The sequence below is a fragment of the Ricinus communis genome, chromosome 7, assembly GCF_019578655.1.
Source record: "Ricinus communis isolate WT05 ecotype wild-type chromosome 7, ASM1957865v1, whole genome shotgun sequence".
Classification (NCBI taxonomy): Eukaryota; Viridiplantae; Streptophyta; class Magnoliopsida; order Malpighiales; family Euphorbiaceae; genus Ricinus; species Ricinus communis.
In genome coordinates this window covers 17446831-17472463 of record NC_063262.1, presented here as the reverse complement: position 1 = coordinate 17472463, position 25633 = coordinate 17446831, and the positions used below count along the sequence as shown (strand labels likewise).

Genomic DNA, 25633 nt, shown 5'->3' with positions numbered 1-25633 from the left:
AACCGTGTAGCTCCATTTTCACCACCAACACGCCTTGGGAAATTAAGCACAGGCTGTGTCAGAAATCGTGCCATGCTCGTTTTGATATCTAAAAATGTGCTTTCACTTTGTTTTGTGCACTAACACCTGTATAACTCAATAATCTACATAACCAAGTAATTTTCAACCAAAATAACATAAAAATGAAAAGACTTAAGTTCAAAATCAACCAAAATTTAAAAAGCTAAGTAGAAAATTGCAAAAGAAGAAAATAGTAAAATGCTTAGAAATGTAAAAATGTAAAGGACAAGCTCGGGAATACCTCCCGAGAGCTCTTTTTCTTTTTACCGAGTCGTGTAGCTGGACTCATGCAGAAGGTTATTCTCGCTAGAACAAGATCATATTGACCCGGTCCTCAACCTCAAACAAGTCTCCATGATAATGCTTTAAGCGATGGCCGTTCACCTTGAAATTTCCCTTCTAGGGATGATACAACTCAACCGTGCCATATGGGAACACCTGTTGGATCACGAACAGTCTTGACCAACGACTCTTGAGCTTCCTTGAGAACAAATAGAGACATGAATTGTATAGCAAAACTCAGTCTCTAGCTTAAAACTCCTTGGAGCCCCTCAACCGCTTGTCGTGCCATTTCTTAGTACACTCCTTGTAGATGAATGAGTTGACATAAGCTTGCTGGCGCCACTCATCCAACTCATTGAGCTGCCACTGTCTCTGTTTACCTGACCTCTCGCATGCATTATAAACCTGCATGAATGCTTTAGCATCCCGAAAAATGGTCGGCCAATAGAATCCAGCATCAAGAACCTTACTAGTAATGTGGTTAGCTGCTTGATGACCTTCCGTTGGTCCCTCATGGCAATGTCTCAAAATTTGGAGGATCTCCTCCCTAAACACGCAACATCGAATCACCCGGTCTGTACAAACTCGAAATAAAAAATGGATCTTCCCAAATGTAGTACTTCAAATCAACAAAGAATTTCTTCTTTTGCTGAAATGTCAAACATTTGGTAGGACCTTTGCAACTAAGTAATTCGCAAAATAGGAAAATTAAGGGATATTCAAAGATACCTGAATAGAGCATAAGTACTCATTTGGAAAACTGTCATCAATAGCCCTCTCATCAAGTGCATCTAGGCTCGGGTTCTCCAATCTCGAAAGGTGATCTACAGCCAAGTTCTCCGCACCCTTCTTATCCTTGATCTCAATGTCGAATTTCTGTAAAAGCAAAATCCAACGAATGATTCTTAGCTTAGCATCATGATTTCCAAACAAGTACCTCAATGCTAAATGATCCGTGTAGACTACGGACTTGGATAGCACCAAGTATGAGCGGAACTTGTCGAAAGCGTATACCACCACAAGCAACTCTTTCTTTGTAATGGTATAATGCTCCTGGGCATCTATCAATATCTTGCTAGCATAATAGATTAGTTGGAACTTATTGTCAATCCTTTATCCTAAAATAACTCTAACTGCAAAATCACTAGCATCACACATTAGCTCAAAAGGCAGTCCCTAATTAGGCGAAACCATAATAGGGGTTGTAGTTAGCTTCTCCTTAAGTAACTCAAAAGCCTGCAAATAGTCATCAGAAAATATAAATGGAACATCTTTTACAAGCAATTGAGTCAAAGGTCTAGCAATCTTAGAAAAGTCTTTAATGAACCTTCTATAAAAACCTGCATGACCAAGGAAACTCCTAACAGCCTTAACCGAGCTAGGGGGTGGTAACTTAGCAATGGTCTCTACCTTAGCTCTATCTACCTCCATCCCTGCATGTGAAATCTTATGCCCTAGCACAATACTCTCTCTCACCATAAAATGACACTTTTTCCAATTCAACACAAGGTTAGCTTCTACACAGCATGCAAGCATACGCTCTAAGTTAAGCAAACAATAGGAGGAAGAGTTACCAAATACTGAGAATTCATCCATGAAAACCTCCATGGATTCTTCAATCATATCATGGAAGACTGCCATCATACACCTCTGGAAAGTAGCAGGTGTATTGCACAAACTGAATGGCATCCTCATGTAAGCGAACGTACCATAGGGGCAAGTGAAAGTGGTTTTCTCTTAGTCCTCAGGTGCAATAGAAATCTGAAAATAACCTAAAAAACCGTCAAGAAAGAAATAAAACATATACCCTGATAAGCGCTCTAACATCTGGTCAATAAAAGGAAGGGGAAAATGATATTTCCAAGCTGCATCATTGAGCCTCCTATAATCAATGCAAATGATGTGTGCTACTTGTGTTAGCTACAATCTAAGGCAGTGTACCTGTCGATGCAGTCTAGCACTAATGGCGAGTATCAAGGTCGTATTCTTCGGGAAAGTGAAAGCCCAGAGTTACTCCTTTGTTCTTTGTTATATTAACCTAAAATGAGTGATGAATAATTTCTAAACCAACTAATAGCTACAAGCTAAATTCTAAGGGAGATGCAAGAGTACTTGATAACTAAAATAACCAAGACAAGAAAGCAAACCCAAAGGGAACCTAAACTAGTTCGCAATCAAACAAAAGATAAAGGATTGGTGAGTCTAATTATGCTACCCATGGATGAATTCTTAACCGAATTCAGTTTCTCTCTCGAGACAACCGAATTTTTAAACCTAATAACCTAAAGTTGGAATCTCTTCCTAACGATTGATTCTTAAATTAGCATTAAGCTTTAATCCGCCTCTATTAAGCTTTGTTAATTCCTAATCTGGCTAGTTAATTATCCTTATCTCTAAGCGATTATTAACGAGTTCTTGCTATTCAAAATTCCAATTGCCAAATGGACTTCTCAATCACACAAAGCAATCTAAACACACAATTCACAACGTCTCATGAATGATGCATTATCTTATTAATACTGAAAGCAAGAAGAATACAAAACTAATCCAAATAATCCAACAATATAATACTAAGCCAACATAGTAAAGAAATCCCAATGGATTTAATCAATCTAGCTAATCATGTTCATTATCAAAATACACAAGAACTCAATTACAACAATGAGTAAAGGTAGAGAAAACCCGATTACACCCTTGGATGAGAGTAAACAGCCCCAAATCCTTTTGCTCCAATTGAATCGATTCTTGTTCCTCTTGCTCGATTTGAAAACCAATCAACGAACCTCGCCCAATCTTCAATCTCTGAAGGGAATCCGCTTGAAACCTTAATCCAAGTCTCCTTTTCCCTTGTTTCCAGTTAAGAAAACCCTTAGAGAGAGAAATATTAGGGTTTGGAACGTTCTCCCCCCGCTCTTCTTCCTTTTAACTAATTCCCCCTGTCGCCGCCAACACGGCCATGTTCCTGGCCGTGTTACTCTCTGTGGTCGTGCTCCCTATGAAATTATTTTTCTTTGATGTTTGATGACACCCAACACGGCCAGTGTTGAAACCAACACGGCCCTGTTCAGCTTCCTCATGCTCGTACTTAGCTTGTTTCGGCAGCTTCGGTGTCCAATTATGCTCAAATTCTTCCCTTTATCATTCTTTGACTTCTTTTGGACCTAATGCACACAAACAGACGCATAGGGTGAGTGTTGGGACTAATTCACATCCAAATGTCCATAAAATCAATTAAAAACCCCATTTAGATGTGTGTATTTTATGCACATCAAATAATCCCAAACTTAGCTCATTGCTTGTCCTCAAGCAATCAAAAGTAAAATAAGGAAAATAAACCACTAAGGAACAATACTTAAACTGACAGACAAGCTAGAGAGCTCCTGCACATATCCTTAACAAGCATAAGTCAAATAAAAAGAAACGAAGCAATCAATTCAAGTATCACAACCAAGATGCCAATAAATCGCAAAATACTGTCTCAACAAAACTATTCAGAACCAAATCCTCACCAGATTCACTCTAAGTCACTCAAAGTGTTTAAAGGATAGTGTTAAATCGCTCAATGCATCAAATACTGCCTTACTTACTATATGCTTGCTCTTAAATTCTACTCCTACCACTTATGGAGAGTCAACAACCATGTCAAGAGGTCTTTATAAGGGTTGTAATGAGGATTAGGTAGGGGTAGGTAAATTTGGTAAGAGTTAACCTATGGTGTTCTACAATGAAATACATGACCTGCACACAAGCCACAATGATCACAAGGGATAAACAATGGACAGTAGTCCAAGGTGGGGAATAGGAATCAAGTCAAAATGTTTAGCTCACTTACTTTCTTTTTTTTCTTTTTTTCTTTTTTTTTCTTTTTTTTCATAAGGGAAAAACATTCACATAATAGAGTGAATTTCTTTTGACTTGAAGAAAGCTACTATAAGATTCCACACTATTCCCAAGACAAAAATTTCCAATAAAAACAACTCATATGCAAAATCATAACCCAAAGCAGAATAAAACTAAGTGGTAATGGAATATGATAAAAAAAATGGTGAAATAAGGGGTTATCTACAGAATCAATAAACGAGTGAAGGCTATTTGGCTAGATTGAAAAACCTAAGTGCCTCTATCATACCAAAATGTTAAACTCTCCTTGTGGCCCTCATAAGCATTACTGAGCAAGTTCTAAAAGTAAAGACAGTAATTGGCACTCTCAACAAGAAATAAATACAAGCATATAAAGTGTATGCTTACAATTTAAGCTCAATTTCTCACAAGTGTGCTTTTGAGTAGGTTCCAAACAAAAATCATCAAAATGGAATTAAATAAACCAAAGCAACTTAGTGCAAAACTCAAACTAATTATCTTACATTCTTCCGCAAAACTCAACACTATCGATTTTACCCGATCACATGGATATAAACAGGATTTTAAAAGCAAGTCAACAGTAAGAGCATTGAAACAAAGTGAAAAATTTTCAAAATTTTACAAAAAATTGCACAAAGAATAAACAAATAACTGAGATGGGATAAATAAAATGTGATATATACACTAGAAAAGGATCTGAATTTCACATACAAAACAATAAAAACACGAAAACAAGTATATAAATATCACCACCCCACAATTGAAGGACACACTGTCCTCAGTGTACAAAATATAAGAAATGAAAAAGGAAAAAGAACTAATACTGCCCTAACTATAGCTCCTGAGTGAAAAGAGGTGCATCAACAGGTATATCAGGCCGTTGGTTGGTCTGTGGTGGAGGAGTGGCTGCTCTCTAAGGATCGGAAGTAGTGTCACATGCGAGCCGGTAGATCGCCAGGAGGCCACAGGAGGCTCGTCAGTCATTGTGTTGAAGGGTGCTCAGTCGGAGAGGGAGGGCCAAATTTGGATCATCCGGCTAGAGGGATGTCAAAATGGCTCGCCTGGAACCCGGCTCTATGGACAGGCAGGTGCAAAGTCTGTAGCAAAAATATCATTAAACATGTCATTGGCCATAGAGGCCTCTAACCTACCTCCCTGCTCAATCAGGGCCTGAAGCATAGCCCTCTGCCTCTCAAACTGAGCCATCATCTGGCTCTAAAACTCAGCCTGACGCTGTAAAAGGTCCTACTAAAAAGCCTCTTATCGAATGAAATGCTATCGCTCCTCGCCAACCTCTCAGACCGAAGTCGCAAAGACTTAAACTCAATTGGAGAGACTCCTAAAACAGTTGATGAAGAACCAGAAGGAGCTAAAGTAGATGGTCTGGAGGAAGACTCTGAAATATCAGAAGAAGGAGGGACCTCTTGTGTACTATGGGCTCGTGGGGCAGGTCGCTCCTCTCTGAGTGCTACTAAGAGAGCATTCCTCAATCTATACTCTGGTCCTAGCGGACCCTACCTACGAGTCACCATCCCCATACTAACCAATTGGGGAAGTCCCAACCTCTCCATCAGCCCTAGCTCTATCAGATGTGGTATCGCCTCCTCCAAAACTCATAAGCTCCTAGCCAGTCGAGTAATGTAAGTCCCAAAATAGAAAATACCTTCTTTGAGTTGTTGCTGAAGGCACTAATCTGTCTGGCCAATAAGTATCTCATGTCGACGGACTGGTGCTAGTGCATGCTGTAAAGTATAAATAGGTCTGGCTGGGTAACTACACCACCGCTATCTCCCCTGCCAATGATGGTCCTAGCCAGCAATGCATGCAAGTACCATAGTCCCTCAGGCAAGTTAGATGCCTTGGACTAGCTGGCACTGTATCCCTCAGTGTCATCAGAAATCTCGGCCCACATCTGCGGATATGACACACCAGGCGTGTGTATACAGCGACTATAAACCTCCTCAGCTGCATCCTTATCAGACCACAAGCCCAAGTGTACCCCAAACTGCTACACACTCATCGTGAAAGTCTACTTTGCTAGTCTGAAACTGATCGCATTCGGTTGTTGGAAGTCCCGCAACTGGCTCTGCAGAAAGAAAGTGTTGGCAAACTCCACAGTCAACTCCCTATATGTTGGTTCAACTATCTCAAAGAAACGCTGAAATGGGGGCGTCTCAAGATATCGCACAGATCACTGCAGTAAGTCCGATGGCCTCCGGTCGGCCAGTCTATCCTATGCCCCTTTCCCAAATCTTTGTGCCTCATTGATTGATATCTCTGCTCAAATGTGGGCTGGCCTTGGAAAAGTAGGAATCGATGGCGCTGCGGTGGTTTAATTTGACCTGAACTAGTCGGCGCAGTGCCTGACGATCGAGAGGAAGAGGAACCATCGGTCCGCCTCCTCTTCTAAACTCCTGATCCTCGTCTGGTGGTACCTGAAAAAGAAATTTTTAGTACTAAGGATCAATGAAATTCTGGCAGCATAACAGCATAAAATGGACAAACCAAACGATTTAACTTAATAAAATTAAACCGCTCAATGTCCTGCAAAGAAAATTCAATCCACAATACTACCAACCAATTCTAACCAGTTAAATTTTCAATTTATCCACATGGAGTTTAACTTCGCCATCACAAGGCAAACCAACATGCTAATATAAAACAGATACAATAGAGTCGACTATATATGACAAAGCCTATTGTTTAGCGGCCAACAATAATAATAAAGAAAAAAATAAAGAATTAATCACAATCATGAATAATGGCAGAAAAGAAAAATGGAAAATATGAGCAAGTTAAGTATATAAACTAAATTAAAGAAAATAAAAGAAAATTAAGCACAAACATGAATGTAAATGCATGCACCAAATAATAAAATAAGGAAATAAACTAAAAAAAATTGAAGCACAAAGAAAACATAAATTCGAACTAATATCAAAATAAAATAACGGAAAATGAAGTTGGAGGGTACTTACTTGACAAACGCAATATCCAAAGCCTTCGAGATGAGAAATAAAAAGTGAGAGAGTAAGAGAGGAGAGAATTGCTAGAACTAAAAAGAGAGCAAAATTTTTGGCCATTTTGAAATGAAGTGGTATATATAGGCATTGTACGGAACACGCCCGTGTTTACCAACAGGGGCCGTGTTCATGAACCCAATCTGGATATTGGGCCGTGTTAAGCGAATTAAAACGTGTTGACTTACCAACTTCTGAGAACACGCCCGTGTTTATGGAACACGGGGACGTGTTGGGGACACGGTCGGGCATAAATGCCCGTGTGGCCTACTATGAATGTGTTCATCTTAATTTGATTTTCTTCAATTAGAACACGGGCCGTGTTAATGAACACGGTCTTGAACACGCCCGTGTTGATCTCTAGAAAATGCAAAAGTTGCGATTCTCAGCAATTTCTCACTCTTTCTCACCTGCACAACCAATAAGTCCTCAACTCATACACTCAACATAAATAAAACTTACCAAAAACAAACTGTAAAATCTAATCAAACTAAGTTCACAATAAAGGGTAAATTATTAAAATTGAAAAATAGAATTTGGGGTGCCTCCCAAAAGCGCTTCTTTTTTATGTGATGAGTCTTCTTAGCTGGACTCATGGTGAAAAGCAAACGGTGGGGATTGAGGGCCATCCATCCTTCTTCCAAGCAAATATTTTCAAGTATCCGCTTAGAGGGATAATCGTCAATTTCCTCTTCCCGACTATCAAGCAAGCTGCCAGTATGATGGGCAAAACTCGCTCCTCCTATAATTGCACGTAGTCATGATGCTCTAGGGGCTCTTCCAATTTGAAAGCTAAAGTTTCACCAATTGGAAGGATCGACAGTTGGGCAATTTCTTTAGGAACGTCGATGGTTTTCTCTAGTCCTTGGCTTGGTTCACTTGCTAGAAGAAACTCGAGCTCCTCCAAGACTTCTTCATTGGATAACTCGTGCTCATCTTCCATCATCGAAGGGACTTGTGGAAAATCCACCAAAAATTCCTCTAACTGCAACTCGAAGATCATCGACCGACGCCTCGCTGGTAGTCTTTCAGAGGGATCATGTTTGCCTCTTCCTTTTCTGGTTCTATCTCCATGTTCAAAAAGTCGTCCTGCACATAAGCATCATCGTCAAACATAATAGATAAACCAAAAAAATTCTCACCTGAATGCAAAGTGACGGTGCTCAAATGTTCCTCAGATTCAGTAGCGTTTGATGGAGTTCCTAATACGAACTCAAACCGAATACGTTCAAACACCAAGATAAGTAATGGTGAGAAAATCGAACTGATAAACGTTCTCCCTATTTAAGAGGAAGCACCCTTACTAATAAATTCGAATTTGTCGCCCCAAAATCTAACTTGAAAGTTTGCAATTGATTATGGAACTAACAAACTTAGCAATAGAACTACTAAGCCCTTTAGTTATAAATAGATGAAGAATGTTCAAACAACTCAAGAAACTAATAAAAAGTTAATTGATTGATCAAACATGTAGATGTGAAACTAAATCAAACAAGTTAATTTAATCTCAAGAAATTCAATAAGGAACACCTTAAGGAATAAGAGTTAAAAACTCAAATAAAACTTCATTCAGAAATGTATATTGATCTTATGTGCTTTAGCCGAAATACATAGCTCTATTTATAGAGTCTTGAAATGATTCTAATCCTAAAAAGGACTAAGAGATAAGCAATAAAGAATCAAACCCTAAAAGACTTCTAATGCCTCCTTCTCTAAGCATAAGTGGTGGTACGCCATAGGGTTAAAGTGAGACCTCCAATGCTTCTAGAAACCCTAATGTGCGGCCCAATGCTTCTAGAAACCCTAATGTGCGGCCCAATGCTTCTAGAAACCCTAGGAAAACCTGTTGACTTTGATCCCTGATCTTTGACCTTGACCTTGTTCCATGACCAGAAGTTTAAGCTTCATTAATAGCAATTAATGTCACTATCTTCAAGGTGTTGTTATCTTCATTAAAAGCACCATCATTAGCCATCTTCAAAACATGCTCCAAGTAAGAATTTAAGGCTTGCTTGAACTTTTTACTCCTTGCTCGTGTCATTGGTCCTCCATAGGCTAGTGGATCCATGCTAGTTGACTTAGATGCATCCTTGGTTGCATCATTCCCCCCCCCCCCCGGATTCGACCTCGAATCAACGCCTTTATCAAAATCAAAAGGAGACAAATCAGCAACATTAAAAGTAGCACTAACATTATACTCACCAGGTAAGTCAACTTTGTATGCATTATCGTTGATGCGCTCTATTACTTCAAATGGACCATCACCACGTGGCATCAACTTTGATTTTCTTTGATTGGGAAACCTATCCTTCCTAAAGTGCACCCAAACCCAATCACCAACTTCAAATATCATCCTTTTGCGGCCCTTATTGCGTTGTTTGGTGATTTGTTCATTACGTCTTTCCAAATTTGCACGCACTTGCTCATGCAACTTCAACACAAATTCAGCCTTCTTTGCACCATCTAAATTCACTTGTTCACTCAAAGGTAAAGCAATCAAATCTAAAGGACTCAAAGGAATAAAGCCATAAACAATCTCAAATGGGCAAAATTGAGTAGAGGAATGCATACTACAATTATATGCAAATTCAACATGCGGCAAACAATCTTCCCATGTTCTCAAGTTTCGTTTAACCATGGTCCTAAGTAATTGTGACAAAGTTCTATTTACTACCTCAGTTTGACCATCGGTTTGGGGATGACATGTAGTAGAAAAAAGTAATTTAGTTCCCAATTTACCCCATAAGGTCTTCCAAACATAGCTCAAAAACTTGGTGTCCCTATCACTGACAATAGTTCTAGGCATACCATGTAAACGTACAATTTCTCTAAAGAACAATTCAGCAACATGTTGTGCATCATCGGTTTTCCTACATGCAATAAAGTGTGACATCTTTGAAAACCTATCCACCACAACAAAAATACTATCATGCCCATGCTTAGACTTAGGTAATCCAAGCACAAAATCCATAGATATGTCAATCCAAGGAGAATTAGGTATGGGCAAAGGCATGTATAACCCATTAGGTTGTGATTTAGACTTAGCTTGCTTGCATATAATACAGTTAGCACATAATCTATTCACATCATATTTCATTTTAGGCCAATAGAAATGATCATGCAAAACATCTAAAGTCTTTTGAACACCAAAGTGTCCCATCAAACCACCTTCATGTGATTCTCTCACAAGCAATTCACGCATAGAATACATAGGAATGCATAGACGTTTTTCTTTGAACAAAAATCCATCATGTCTATAAAATTTATCAATAGCACCATGTTCACAAGCATAAAAAATAGAACCAAAATCATGGTCATCAACATACAAGTCTTTAATATACTCAAAACCAAGCAATTTTATTTTTAGAGAAGCAAGTAAAGCATACCTTCTAGATAGTGCATCAGCAACTGCATTTTCTTTACCTTGCTTGTACTTAATGACATAGGGAAATGCTTCAATGAATTCACTCCATTTAGCATGGCACTTATTCAACTTGTTCTGTCCCTTCAAGTGCTTTAATGCTTCATGATCCGTGTGAATCACAAACTCCTTAGGTAGCAAATAATGCTACCAAACATTGAGTGCATGCACAAGAGCATACAATTCCTTATTATAAGTTGGATACTTCAAGCTAGCTCCATTCAAATTTTCACTAAAATAGGCTATTGGCTTCCCATCTTGCATTAAAACAGCTCCAATACCTACACCAGAAGCATCACAATCAATTTCAAAAGTTTTGGAAAAATCCGGAAGTGAAAGAATGGGAGATGAAGTAAGTTTGTCCTTTAGCATATTAAATGCGTTTTCTTATTGTTCTCCCCAATGAAACTTCACGTTCTTCTTTACAAGCTCATTAAGTGGTGTGGCAAGGGTACTGAAGTCCTTGACAAACCTCCTATAGAAGCTTGCAAGCCCATGAAAGCTCCTCACATCACTAACATTCTTTGGTGTTGGCCACTCCTTAATTGCTTTTACCTTATCTTTATCGACATGAATTCCATTTTCACTAACAACAAAACCAAGAAACACAAGTTTGTTTGTGCAAAAATCACACTTAGCAAGGTTAGCATATAAAGAATTCTCGCGTAAAACCATCAACACCATCCGAACATGTTCAACATGCTCACTAAAGCTCTTACTATAAATCAGAATATCATCAAAGTATACTACCATAAATTTACCAATATACGCACGTAAAACATGGTTCATTAGTCACATAAAAGTACTTGGTGTGTTAGTTAAGCCAAAAGGCATGACCAACCACTCATACAAACCAAATTTAGTCTTGAATGTTGTTTTCCACTCATCACCTATATTCATTCTAATTTGGTGATAGCCACTTCTCAAGTCAATTTTAGTAAAGATAACACTTCCATGCAATTCATCTAACATATCATCTAACCTAGGAATAGGATGACGATATTTAATAGTAATCTTGTTAATTGCACGACAATCAATACACATATGCCAAGACCCATCTTTCTTAGGGACTAACAAAATAGGAACAGCACATGGGCTAAGACTTTCCCTAACATAACCTTTACTTAGTAGTTCCTTAACTTGGCATTGCAGCTCTTTGGTCTCCTCGGTATTGACTCTATAGGCTGGTCTATTTGGAATGGATGACCCCGGCACAAAGTCAATTTAGTGCTCTATCCCCCTTAGTGGTGGCAACTCACTAGGTAACTCCTCGGGAAACACATCGTCATATTCCTGCAAAACACTTACAAACACACTAGGAAGAGAAGAGTTAAGATTATTAGTGTTAAATAAAGTCTCCTTGTACATAAGTACAAGTACTTGCCTATTTTCACTCAAAGCCTTTCTCATGTCTCGCTCTCTAACTAAGAAACTCACTTTTTTCTCGCTTGCCTCCCCTTTTTCTTGCGCCTTACTCGTTCTTTTGCTCACATTCTTATGCAAACCCTCACTAAACTCTCCTTTTACCACTTGTTGCTCTCGCCCCTCATTATTTTCCACACAACTCCCCTTTTGCTTGTGCACCTTTTCTTTTTCATGTGCACTCTCACACTTTTTTTTTTCTTTCCCATATGCTTCCATTCGGTCCTTTACAACTTTTTATAATTCACAAACTTCTTTAGGACTTAATGGTGCCAAAACATACGGTTTTCCATCCATTACAAGAGAATATGCATTGGTTCGACCATTATGAATTACAGATCTATCATATAACCATGGTCTACCTAGCAACATATGACATGCTTACATGGGAACAACATCATATAATACCTCATCATTATACTTCTTTACACTAAATGCAATCCGTACTTGCTTAGTAACTCTAATCCCACTTTGATCATTAAGCCATTGCAAGGTGTATGGCTTAGGATGCTTAATAGTTGGAAGTCTAAGTTTATTAACCATTATAGCACTGGCTACATTAGTACAACTACCCCCATCAATGATTAAACTATAACTAGCATTATGGTTTTGTACTTTACATGTAGTATGGAATATATTTTCTCTTTAAGCATCATCATCAATAGGTTGTAAATTAAGAGCTCTAAAAGTTATAAGTACATTACTAACCTCACCCAATTGCACATCATCACATTCTTCCAACTCAGGCATGTCTAGGTAATCCTCCTCACCTGGTTCGGATTCTTCATCACTCTCAAAGACCACTTCACCACCTCGAATTGCCATGGTTCGCTTGTTTGGACATTGGGAAGATATATGTCCATACCCCAAACACTTGAAGCATTGCACTTTCTTTGATTTAAGGTCACTTTGCGTCGTTGGTTTAGTGTTAACATCAAATTTAGGGGCTGGCTTGATGTCCTTTGATGCCTCACGACCCTTATTAGGGGGTTGGTTGCTCCCTTTCCATGCGTTACTCCATTTTGAGCTAGGGGCAGCACTTCTGCTCTTGGTTTTTAATTGCTTTTCCACCTTTATAGCCATGTGCAACATGTCCTCCATCTCTACATAATGCTGCAATTTAATTATGTTAGCAATATCACGATTCAAACCATGCAGTAATCTTGCCATTGTGGCTTCCCTATCCTCATCTATATTGGCTCTAATCATAGCTATCTCCATAGATTGCCAATACTCCTTAACACTCTTACTACCTTGTACTAAATTTTGTAACTTGTTGTACAAATCCCTTTGGTAGTGCGATGGCACAAACCTTTTACGCATAATGTGTTTAACCTCATCCCATGAACCAACTTCGTGTTCCCCATGATGCCTACGACCACTCACCAATTGATCCCACCAAATGGCAGCATAATCACAAAATTCAACAACAGCAAGTTTAACCTTTTTAGACTCACTATAGTTATGACATTCAAAAACCCTTTCAACCTTCTTTTCCCACTCTAAATAAACTTCAGGGTCACTCTTACCATGAAAAGATGGTATTTTCATCTTAATGCTACCCAAATTAGTGTCAATTTTGGGTTGGAGATTATGTCTAGACCCTTTAGACTCACTTTCTTGGTCATTATCAGAACCATCCCCTTTAGACGTTTTAGGCATATCATTCAATAACCTAGTTAATTTGTCATCTTGTTTTTGAAATTGTTTTGTCATATGTTCTACTACATCTCTCAATGTATAAGCTAAATTTTCCAAAGTCAATGATGGTTCAGATGACATGGTTAAACCAAAAGACTAGGAAAGAAAACAAAAAAAAAGGACGTGATCAAGTGTTATACTCTGGAGGCTTCTTATAGTTAAAGGCAAAATAAGAAAAGATCACTCCCTCACGTGTTTCACTCATAAAGAATTGAATTCCTTATAGAAATTAAATCAAATTGTTCTAGTAATCACAAGAACAAGTTTTTCACAACCTCTTAACGTTTATTAATTCTGAAGTTCAATAGAACACTCGTGAATCAATAAAACGAATTATAAGCGTGTGAACAAAACAAGCTTACAACTAATCGAACAAGACTCAATTAACCCAAAAGAAAAGCTTTTTAAGAGAAAACAAACAAAATTACCCAAATCAGAATTATAAGAATGAAGAACAGCTCTAATTAATTAAAAGGAATTGCGGAATGAATCAATCAAGAGTCAATTCTTCAAGAACTACCCAACACAAATGGTTAGGGTTAGTTTTCCGTTCCTTCCTTTTTTTTTTTGAAATCTGCCTTGGTATGCAGGCAGCAATGAAAATAGTATACTTTTTTTTTATTTATAATGATGCGAACAGAAATTGAGATGAAATAGAAGACAGACTCTTTAATTGAAAAAAATGAACCAACTTACAAGTTTGGCTCTGATACCAAATGATACGAACTCGAACCGGATACGTTCAAACACCAAGATAAGTAATGGTGAGAAAATCAAACTGATAAACGCTCTCCCTATTTAAGAGGAAGCACCCTTACCAATAAGTTTGAATTTGTCGCCCCAAAATCTAACTTGAAAGTTTGCAATTGATTATGGAACTAACAAACTTAGCAATAGAACTACTAAGCCCTTTAGTTATAAATAGATGAAGAATGTTCAAACAACTCAAGAAACTAATAAAAAGTTAATTGATTGATCAAACATGTAGATGTGAAACTAAGTCAAACAAGTTAATTTAATCTCAAGAAATTCAATAAGGAACACCTTAAGGAATAAGAGTTAACAACTCAAATAAAACTTCATTCAGAAATGTATATTGAACTTATGTGCTTTAGCCGAAATACATAGCTCTATTTATAGAGTCTTGAAATGATTCTAACCCTAAAAAGGACTAAGAGATAAGCAATAAAGAATCAAACCCTAAAAGACTTCTAATGTGCGGCTGCCTCCTTCTCTAAGTATAAGTGGTGGCTGCCCTAGGGTTAGGTGAGACCTCCAATGCTTCTAGAAACCCTAATGTGCAGCCCAATGCTTCTAGAAACCCTAGGAAAACCTGTTGACTTTGATCTCTGATCTTTAACCTTGACCTTGTTCCATGACCAGAAGTTTAAGCTTCATTAATAGCAATTAATGTCACTATCTTCAAGGCGTTGTTATCTTCATTAAAAGCACCATCATTAGCCATCTTCAAAACATGCTCCAAGTAAGAATTTAAGGCTTGCTTGAACTTTTTACTCCTTGCTCGTGTCATTGGTCCTCCATAGGCTAGTGGATCCATGCTAGTTGACTTAGATGCATCCTTGGTTGCATCAGTTCCCAATTGCTCTTCAGCTAGTAACTTGAAGATCAAGCCTACTTGATGCTCTATATTCTTAATTGAGGCTTGTTGATCTTCAAGTATCCTCTCTATTTGTTGCAATCTATCCTCAAGACTTGTAATAAACCTCATCATCAGCTCCTTTGACACTAACTCTTCACCTTTAGTTGATGATGCAAAATTAGGCTGCTGAAATTCTGGTGGTTCTTGGCCATCTAAGCTCCATCCAAAGGGTGAATGAATGCTTAACTCTTGATTGTAGGTGCTTCCATACGAGTCATTTGGCCAACTTCCCGTATAATTCACCTGTTCAGAGTTATAAGAACAATGAGCAACATCACTATATAATGGATAATCATTACTCAAATATAAACCACAACAAAATTCACAAAAAACTTGAGATGAAAGGATAGGAGTGGAGAGTTGATTGGTAGCCCTGCAAAACGATTCTACTCGAGCTTATAAAGATGCACGGGTATCCCAATTTTTAGCACTCTCTTGGTTCCTAATCCCATTTTCGAACATGTCATACAAAGAGTTTAGCATTGAACCTCCTTATCATCCGCTACCCGAATCATAAAATTAACTAAATAAATATGTATAAATAAAAGAAAATAAATAATAATAAAAACAATAAAATAAAATAATAAAAAAATGGCTAAATTAACAAATAGCAAATTTCAGTCTAGTTTTCAAATATTCCCCGACAACGGCGCCAAAAACTTGATGTGTGCTACTTGTGTTAGCTACAATCTAAGGCAGTGTACCTATCGATGCAGTCTAGCACTAATGGCGAGTATCAAGGTCGTATTCCTCGGGAAAGTGAAAGCCCAGAGTTACTCCTTTGTTCTTTGTTATACTAACCTAAAATGAGTGATGAATAATTTCTAAACTAACTAATAGCTACAAGCTAAATTCTAAGGGAGATGCATGAGTAATTGATAACTAAAATAACCAAGATAAGTAAAGCAAACCCAAAGGGAACCTAAACTAGTTGGCAATCAAACAAAAGATAAAGGATTGGTGAGTCTAATTATGCTACCCATGGACGAATTCTTAACCGAATTCAGTTTCTTTCTCGAGACAACCGAATTCCTAAACCTAATAACCTAAAGTTGGAATCTCTTCCTAACGATTGATTCTTAAATTAGCATTAAGCTTTAATCCGCCTCTATTAAGCTTTGTTAATTCCTAATCCAGCTAGTTAATTATCCTTATCTCTAAGAGATTATTAACGAGTTCTTGCTATTCAAAATTCCAATTGCCAAATGGACTTCTCAATCACACAAAGCAATCTAAACACACAATTCACAACGTCTCATGAATGATGCATTATCTTATTAATACTGAAAGCAAGAAGAATACAAAACTAATCCAAACAATCCAACAATATAATACTAAGCCAACATAGTAAAGAAATCCCAATGGATTTAATCAATCTAGCTAATCATGTTCATTATCAAAATACACAAGAACTCAATTACAACAATGAGTAAAGGTAGAGAAAACCCGATTACACCCTTGGATGAGAGTAAACAGCCCCAAATCCTTTTGCTCCAATTGAATCGATTCTTGTTCCTCTTGCTCGATTTAAAAACCAATCAACGAACCTTGCCCAATCTTCAATCTTTGAAGGGAATCCGCTTGAAACCTTGATCCAAGTCTCATTTTCCCTTGGTTCCAGCTCAGAAAACCCTTAGAGAGAGAAATATGAGGGTATGGGACGTTCTCCCTGTAACACCTGCATTTTCTCATCATCCATGTTATGTGCATTTACATTTAATCATTGGCCATATGATGGTATATCAATAATATTTTTATTTTATGAGAACAGATATATATTAATTATAAGTAGAGAATAAGAAGCATGATATTAGATTATTAATTTAGATAAGTTGATTAAGTACTTGGGTTATGTGTATTAACCCTTAAGACTTAATTGAACCAATAGTTGAAGGTTGGGTAAATAGATTGGACTTAAAAGATACAATTAAAAGTTAGTACCTATATATGGTTAGTAAGAATTAATTTAGGATGATAAAACTAGTTTAAGTAGGTGGTGGCATTGAGAGATGAATCTTGAAAATTGGAACCATGAGCAAGCTCATTTTACCTCTTCATTTCTCTAAAATTCGTACATGGCCAAAAACACAAAATTTGAAATAAGAGAGAGGAGTGGAATACCTAGAAAAACTTAAGATTAAGATAGGATTTTACCAACTATTGAAGGAGCCAAGCTAAAGCTAAAGGATTTAAGCATATTAGCAACCCAAAAGCTAAAATTGGTGAGTTGTTACTTGAGTGTTATCAATTTGTCATTAGGATTCTTGATTACAAATTGGAAAAACTTCAATTGATGCTCTCATTGATTAATTAAAGGTCTGATTATCATGAATTAGTAGAGTATCGAATGATTGCATAGAGATTAAGCTTGATTTAAGTTTAAGTATGTCAAGATAGAAAACTGTCAAAATTCCAGCAACCTTGATGTTCTGTATTTTAGGCATAACATGGGTTATATAAGTCCAAATTAAGCTTAATTGGTGTCTATGGAAATTTTGAAGAGTCCTCTATAATTTTGTAGTTTTGTGATTTTGCTATTTTTGCCGTTTTGGTTGCTTAAATTGAGCAAACAGATTTCTGCTCGGGTACAACTAGCTGTATGACCCTTGCTCAGTAATTTGAAGATAATTAAATCTATAGAAGTCGGAATTGAGTCATTCTTCTTGGAGATAAAACTAGACGCATAAACGGATATGTCTATTTAATACGAGATTTTTTTATTAAGCCAATTTTTCCCAGAATTAAATATACCTTGGTACTAAATTCTGTCTAGAAAACAGAGATGTTGAAGATTAGTTTTATGCAATTTATTTGATGTTAATTTGAATTAAATTGGTATTTAACTAGATAGAAAATGTTTTAATGATATTAAAACAATAATTGAGAGTCTTAGAGGAAGAGTTAGACCTATGAATTAGAGAGGGGATGATCTTGTAATGCATTAGAACTAGCATTTACATGAATATTTGGAATATGCATGAAATGTGAATTGATGAATGTGTTGACAGGTACTCAAAGGCCTGGAAAGGAAGTTGTGGAGAAAGGAGGTTCTTATATGCTGAAGGAATAAGTGTATTTTGAGTAAGTAAATAGTTAATATTTGCTATGTTCATATATTTAATCAAATGTTCCGCGAATGGTTGCGTTTGCTTAATATTATTTATGTTTGAATGAATGAGATGGAAATGATTGGTGTTGAGTGGAACAATTTTTATTGCTTGAATATGATATAAGTAAAATGATTGAATTGTGATGTTAAGTGCATATGTGCATGTTACTGGTGGATTCCCCTGTGAAAAAAAAAATAATATATATATATATATATATATATATATATATATATATATAAAGCCTTGGGAGGCTAAAGCCTAGAGAGGCTATAAAAGTGTATAATGTGAGGATGAGGCGAGCTTACGTGTGCGATGGGTGAGGATAAGGCGGAGCAGTACATTAAAGGGGATCCACAAGCCGTGAGAACTAATCATAATTGTTGAATTTTATTTCTTCTATGATGGTTGTAATGAATTGAGTAGAATGGTATGAATTTATACCTAAACTATGAATCATAGTAAGTTATGTGATTGGTTGGAAATTGTATGAAGTGTATGTGATATAGATTATGTTGATTATTTATTTACCGAAATGGAGGCTCACCCTCTCCAAAATTTTTCTTTCAGGTTTGTAAATAGTAGTGCATCCGTTGGTTGTATCTCAAGTCTAGCTTTTAGCCTCAAGTTGGGCCGGTTTTGTGGAGTCTCCTCCGATGCATTTTGTATGCGCTATGTGATATATATGGAAGTATGCCTTATAAGGCATAAGAAGATGTTTTGAATACTTGTTAAATGATGTTTAAGTATAATCATATGTTTATATGTTAATAACCTTGTGTCTTGATTCTTAACAACCTGCATATTGACCTATCTAGATGTAGTATATATTCTACGACGCTTGTATGCTTCCTGGCTAATGTCTATTGGTTAGCATGTAATGGGGGTGTGACACTCCCCCCGCTCTTCTTTCTTTTTTCCTCTCTTCTTCCTTTTAACTAATTCACCATGTCGCCGCCAACACGGTCATGTTCCTGGCCGTGTTACTCTCTGTGGTCGTGCTCCCTATGAACTTATTTTTCTTTGATGTTTGATGACACCCAACACGGCCATGTTCAGCTTCCTCATGCTCGTACTTAGCTTGTTTCGGCAACTTCGGCATCCAATTATGCTCAAATTCTTCCCTTTATCATCTTTTGACTTATTTTGGACCTAATGCACACAAACAAATGTGAGTGTTAGGACCAATTCACATCCAAATGTCCATAAAATCAATATTAAAAACTCCATTTAGATGTGTGTATTTTATGCACATCAGCAAACTTGGAAACATGTTACCGTCCTAGTCGGTATCATCTCATCCTTTTCATTTTTTACCACCGTCATATCTCTCTTTTTGGGCATAACCTACACAGGACTAACCCAAGAGCTATCAGAAATAGGGCAAATCAAACCTGCATCCAGAAGTTTAATTACCTCCTTCTTGACTACTTCTTTCATATTTGGGTTCAACCGTCGCTGTGGCTGTACCACTAGCTTGCAATTATCCTCCATCAGGATCTTATGCAAACAATAGATGGGGTTGATTCGAGGAATGTCTGCAATTTTGTATGAAAAGACCTTGGGATACTTCCTTAGGGAAGCGAAAGTCATCTTTCTCTCCTCATGAGTCAAATCAGCTGCAATGATCACCAGCAGCTTCTTTGCCTCATCCAAATAGGCATAAGTCAAGTGCTTAGGCAACTCTTTCAACTCCAAGGCTGGTGGCTCCTCAAGTGAAGGTCTCAGTTTCTGCACCCCTTACATGTCAATACCAACAAAATGGTCAGCAGACCTGCTGGGCTCACTAGCCAGCAAATAAGCAAGCTCCAACACATCCTCGTTGGATAACTCCTTCTCATCATCAGCCTGTAATGCTACTACAAAGGATCATCAAGTAACATCTCCTACAATTAAGACTCCACAATATAATCCAAAACATCCATAGAATATACAGTATCATTATGGTCAAGTGAATGTCTTATAAAAGTGCTAAAGTCAAAGGTAATAGTCTCATCACCTACTCTAAGCTGTAACTTCCCATCACACACATCTATAACAGTCCTAGATGTTGCAAGAAAAGGTCTACCTAGAATTAAAGGCACGCTAGTCTCACCCTCCATATCCATAACAACAAAGTCAACATGAAATATAAACTTGTCTACCTTAACAAGTACATCCTCAACTATTCCCCTAGGATATTTCACAGTCCTATCTGCCAACTATAGGCTCATCCTAGTAGGTTTAAGCTCACTCAAACCTAATTTCTCAAACAAACTGATAGGTGTTAGATTGATGCTAGCTCCTAAATTAGCTAGAGCATCATTAATAGGCAAATCACCAATAATACAGGGTACAGTGAAACTCCCTGGATTATGCCTATTCACTGGAAACTTATTTTGAAGAATGGCTTAGCATTGCTCATTTAATGTCATATGTCCTAAGTCCTCTAGCTTCCTCTTATTCCTTAGAATCTCCTTCAAGAACTTCACATACCTGGGCATCTGCGATATAGCCTCAACAAAAGGTAGGTTAATCCTCAGCTGCTTAAACAAACAAGAACTTACCAAACTGCTGATCAATCTTCTCCTACTTCAACCTGGCAGGATATGGAATTGGGGGCTGGTATTCCCTCACAGGACTCTTCTTCTTGTCCTCGGTTCACGCACACTCAAGCTCTGGCTCCTTCCTGGCTGGCTTATCCTGCATAATAACATCATCATAAGCCATAGATAAAGGACTAGCTAACTGCTTACTTGATCTCAAGGTGATAGCCTTGACATGCTCCCTCGGTTTTGACTTTATGGTACTGGAGAGCGTCCCTGACTGTCTCTCAGCCAACATCTAAGAAATCTAGCCTATCTATTCTCCAAATTCTGTATGGAGGTCTGCTGATTTCTAAGAGTTGCGTCCGTCAGCTAAAACTTGTTCTTTGAATTGGACACAAACTTCATTATCAACTCCTCTAAATTGGGCTTCTTCTCCTGGTTCTGAGGGAGTTGAGGGAGAACAGTCTGCTGTTGGGGCTACTGCTAGTGCAACTTCTGAAATCCTGGTGGACCCTGAGTATTGTTATTTAACTACCCGAAGTTAGGATGGTTTCTCCATCCTAGATTGCATATGTTGCTATACGGGTTATTCTGCTGCCTGTGCGCATTTTCCATATAATCAACTTGTTCATGGTTAGCAGAAGAAGATGAAAAAGAAGCAAACATACCTCCCGCATTATAGTTTCACTATAGTGCGGGCCACTATAAAACTTGCAGCCAAGTAGTGCTGCTTGGACTGGCATCTGGAGCTAGTTGATCTTCTTGGCCAGAAGCTCCACCTGAGCTGCTAAGGCTGATGTAGAATCTACCTGGTTCACCACTCCCTGCCATCCTGGCCTACTTCTAGAAGACTGCCACTAATATGTGTTCATGGCCATCTCCTCAATTAAGTTTTGGGCCTGCTCTAGCGTCTTACTATAGATGGCCCTACTTGCAGCTGCATCCACCATCTGCCTTGTGGCTGAGTTCAAGCCACTGTAAAAAGTCTGTACCTGCATCCATAATGGCAAACTGTGATGTGGCTCAACAAGTCCTTTTACCTCTCCCATGCATCATACATGCTCTCATCATCAAACTGCATAAAAGAAGAAATATCATTATACATTTTTGCAGCCTTAGCAGGAGGAAAGTACTAATAAAGAAACTTTTCAGCCAAAGAATTCCAGGTGGTGATGGTGTTAGCTAGTGGGGACTGTAACCATCTCTTTCCTTTATCCCTCAAGGAAAATAGAAACAGCCTAAGTCGAATGGCATCATCGATAGTTCCATTAATCTTAAAGGTATCACAAATCTCCAAGAAGTTCACGATGTGGGCATTAGGATCTTTATTAGGAAAGCCCCCAAACTGTACACTCTGCTGCACATTTGGCTTAATTTCAAAATTATTTGCTGCAATAGGTGTAGTGCGCGTCCCCTCCAAGGAAGGTCTAGAAAACTCGTACATCGTCCTGTTTGCTTCAGCGACATTATTATTGTCGTCTTCTATGTCTACTGGTGTATGGACATGAATCTCAATCCCGCTCCTCCTCCTCCACGTTTAATCGCTTCTTCAGCTACCTGAGGGACCGCTCTAGTTCGGGTAGAGGGTCTACTGGTGCAGGATTAGAACTCCTGGTCATAAACTACCTGAAATAAACAAGGCAGCAACAAACCAAACAAATAAATGAATAAAAAGCAATGAAAAAAAGAGAAAAGAAAAATGGCTAAAGTAACAAATAGCAATTTTCACTCTAATTTTCAAACAAAGTTCCTCGGCAATGGTGCCAAAAACTTGATTTGGTGCTTATGCAACTACAACTAAGGCAGTAAACCTATCGATGCAGCTTAGCACAATGGCAAGTATTAAAAACATCGCATCCCTTGAGAAAGTGAAATCCTAGAGTTACTACTTCGTTCCTTATTATCTAGCCTAAAATTAATAACAGCGGTTTCTAAATTCACTACTAACTAAAAGCCAATTCCGAATGTACTGCGAGAATGAATGAAGAAAGCAAACCTAAAGAGGACCTAGACTAGTTCACAACCAAACCAAGGATAATAGATTGTTGAGTGCGATTATGCTACCCGTGGATGATTCTAAACTGAATTCGGTTTCCCTCTCGAGACAACCGAATTCCTAAATCTAAGAACCTAAAGTTGGAATCTCTTCCTAACAATTAATTATTAAGTTAGCCTTAAGATTTAATCCACCTCTATTAAACTTTGTTAATTCTTAATCCGGCAAATTACTTAACCTTATCTCTAAGTGAAAATTAACTTGTTCTTGTAATTAAATTTCCAAACTCAATTAGAATTTCTCAATTGCTAAAAGAATTCTATGAACAGTAATCAATACATTCAATGTAACGAAAACTGGTTCTTTATTATTAATTGCAAAAAGAATACAAGAAAAGAAACTTTAAACAATCTTAACAATTCAGTATAAAGCCAACATAGCAAGGAACCCCAATGCGTTTAAACAATCTAGCTACACATGTTCATGTCTAAAAACAAATAGGAATTCAATTACAATGAAAGAATAAAGAAACTGAAACATATACACCCTTTTCCTAGAATTGGATGAACATCTCAAAGCCTTGATCTACACTGCAATTGATCTCCAAACTGTAGTTTGATTTGTTCCAAAACTCCTCTTCAATCTTCAATCGAATCTCAATACTCACGAATCTAATGTCAAAAGGTGGAATCAGTCTCCTGGAAGCTACCTCGGGATGTCTGAAACGTGTCTAAAAAAACTACAGGGGAAGATGAAGAGTCAAAATTGTTGATTCTTTCTCTTCTTTTGCTCATTCAATTTTATACTGTATGCAAATACGGGCATGTTCAAAGCTTGTGTTACCAACACAGGCCGTGTTCTCGAATGTAGCAAGGGTGTGTTCTCGCCCATGTTAGCCAACACGGGCCATGCTCTGGAGCGTGTTACCTTCAAAAACCGTGTTGCTTCAAAGTGCTTAAGCTACACAATCTGGAATTTTTTCACGGGCTCAAACACGGGCCGTGTTGACTTCCCAAAAGTCAACCTAAGGTCAAACGCCTCTGATTACATTTGTTTTCACCCGAAATTGATGTAAAATTGCTCAAACACTGATAATAGACCTATAAAATCTCATGGAATACAAAAGGACACAAAACACGGGTGATCTTAGAATAAAAACACAATAAATGCTAATAAAATGCACAATAATATGCAAGCAAGCATGTGTAAAACTATGCACATCATTCCACATGATCTTTTGTCTGTTTAGATTTCATAACAATGTTGTCAATGTATAGCTCTATAGTGTTGTCGATCATGTTATGAAATATGGCATTCATGGCCCACTGATAAGTCGTTCCAACATTCTTCAATTCAAATGGCATCAAAACCCACTTAAAGCATGTTGTAGATCTTGGACACTTAAATGTTGTTTTATGGATGTCATCATCGGCTATAAAGATCTAATTGTAGCTAGAAAAATAATCCATAAAAGACAACTCACGAGAGGCAGTAGCAACTATAAGATTGTCTCTAATCAGCATGGCATAGATATCCTTAGGTGTGGCGGCATTGAGATCCCGAAAGTCAACAAAAATCTTGTGTTTCCCATTTTTCTTGACTATTGGAACCACATTAGCCTAGCCACTTTCCATTTATGGTTGGTCAAATAAAATCTTCCCTTCTTTTGTTTCTTGAATAATTTACATCACTTTTAGTTCTAACTATTTCTTTCTGTCATACTATCCGTTTTTTTTATTCTAGTGTATACAGTTGTACTATATAAAGATATAGGCTTAATCTAGATATAAATTAATCTATATCTATAATATCATCTCATATTCATATGTCTAGATATCAATTATCTATATGGAATGTCCATAACGTCCCAATTCTATTTCTTCATCTATTTGATTTGTGTTGATTCCAATTAATGTCGAAAGGCAACTCTTACTCTTACTTTTAGGATTCTAATTCCTAGATTTCTGATTATTTAAAATATGAATCCTACCATGTACCGAAACAATAAAATCAATCAAAAGGAATTCTATAAAAAAACTTTATAAAAAAACTTTTTCAGATTTCAACGAAAAGGATTAGTAAACCCTGCCGATTTTGAACCTTTGAATCATAATATGAAATGAGTCAAATCAATAAGGTATAGCACAAATCCAATTTCTCTAAAATAATAAAACAAATACTAAACTAAGCACTAAGCAAGAAAATATCTTAGTATGCGTAGTATCTCATTGGAGAACCACTATGTCTATCTTATTTCCCATAAAAAATTCACTTAATTTAATCACTTTTAATAACTAATAAAAGAACTGCTTTCGTTTCTCTTTGAACAGAAAAAAGACAAAAAAATAACAAGAGATCCCTTTAACCTTTAACTCTACTTCCTTAGACTTCATGGAGGTTATCGGTAAGGTTGAAATTCTTTCTTGATAGCAAGGCGATGCTCTAGCAGTCTTTTATCTAATCCTGGCATCTCTTGGAAACTTCAAGAAGAACAATCCTTAAACTCATGTAAAGTATCGATGATCCTTTTTTAAGGTCGAGATTGAGGATACTGCTCACATAAGTTATCTGAGGATTT

At 37.4% G+C, this 25633-nt stretch overlaps 1 protein-coding gene and 1 pseudogene across 1 annotated transcript; one reads left to right on the top strand and one right to left on the bottom strand.

The window, feature by feature from the left end:
- Positions 1–475: 475 nt before the first annotated feature.
- Positions 476–21354, bottom strand: LOC125370637. The gene is made up of 13 exons (XM_048376930.1): positions 21180–21354; positions 21007–21014; positions 20466–20732; positions 20323–20379; positions 19948–20262; positions 19810–19878; positions 5748–5826; positions 5497–5599; positions 2052–2103; positions 1534–1992; positions 1280–1417; positions 1072–1218; positions 476–541 (listed from the first exon to the last, which is right to left on the bottom strand). Exons 1-13 carry the CDS (start codon positions 21352–21354, stop codon positions 476–478), a joined length of 1935 nt encoding a protein of 644 aa, XP_048232887.1.
- Positions 21355–22067: 713 nt separating this feature from the next.
- LOC112533859 lies at positions 22068–22167 on the top strand (annotated as a pseudogene).
- The last annotated feature ends 3466 nt before the right edge of the window (positions 22168–25633 follow it).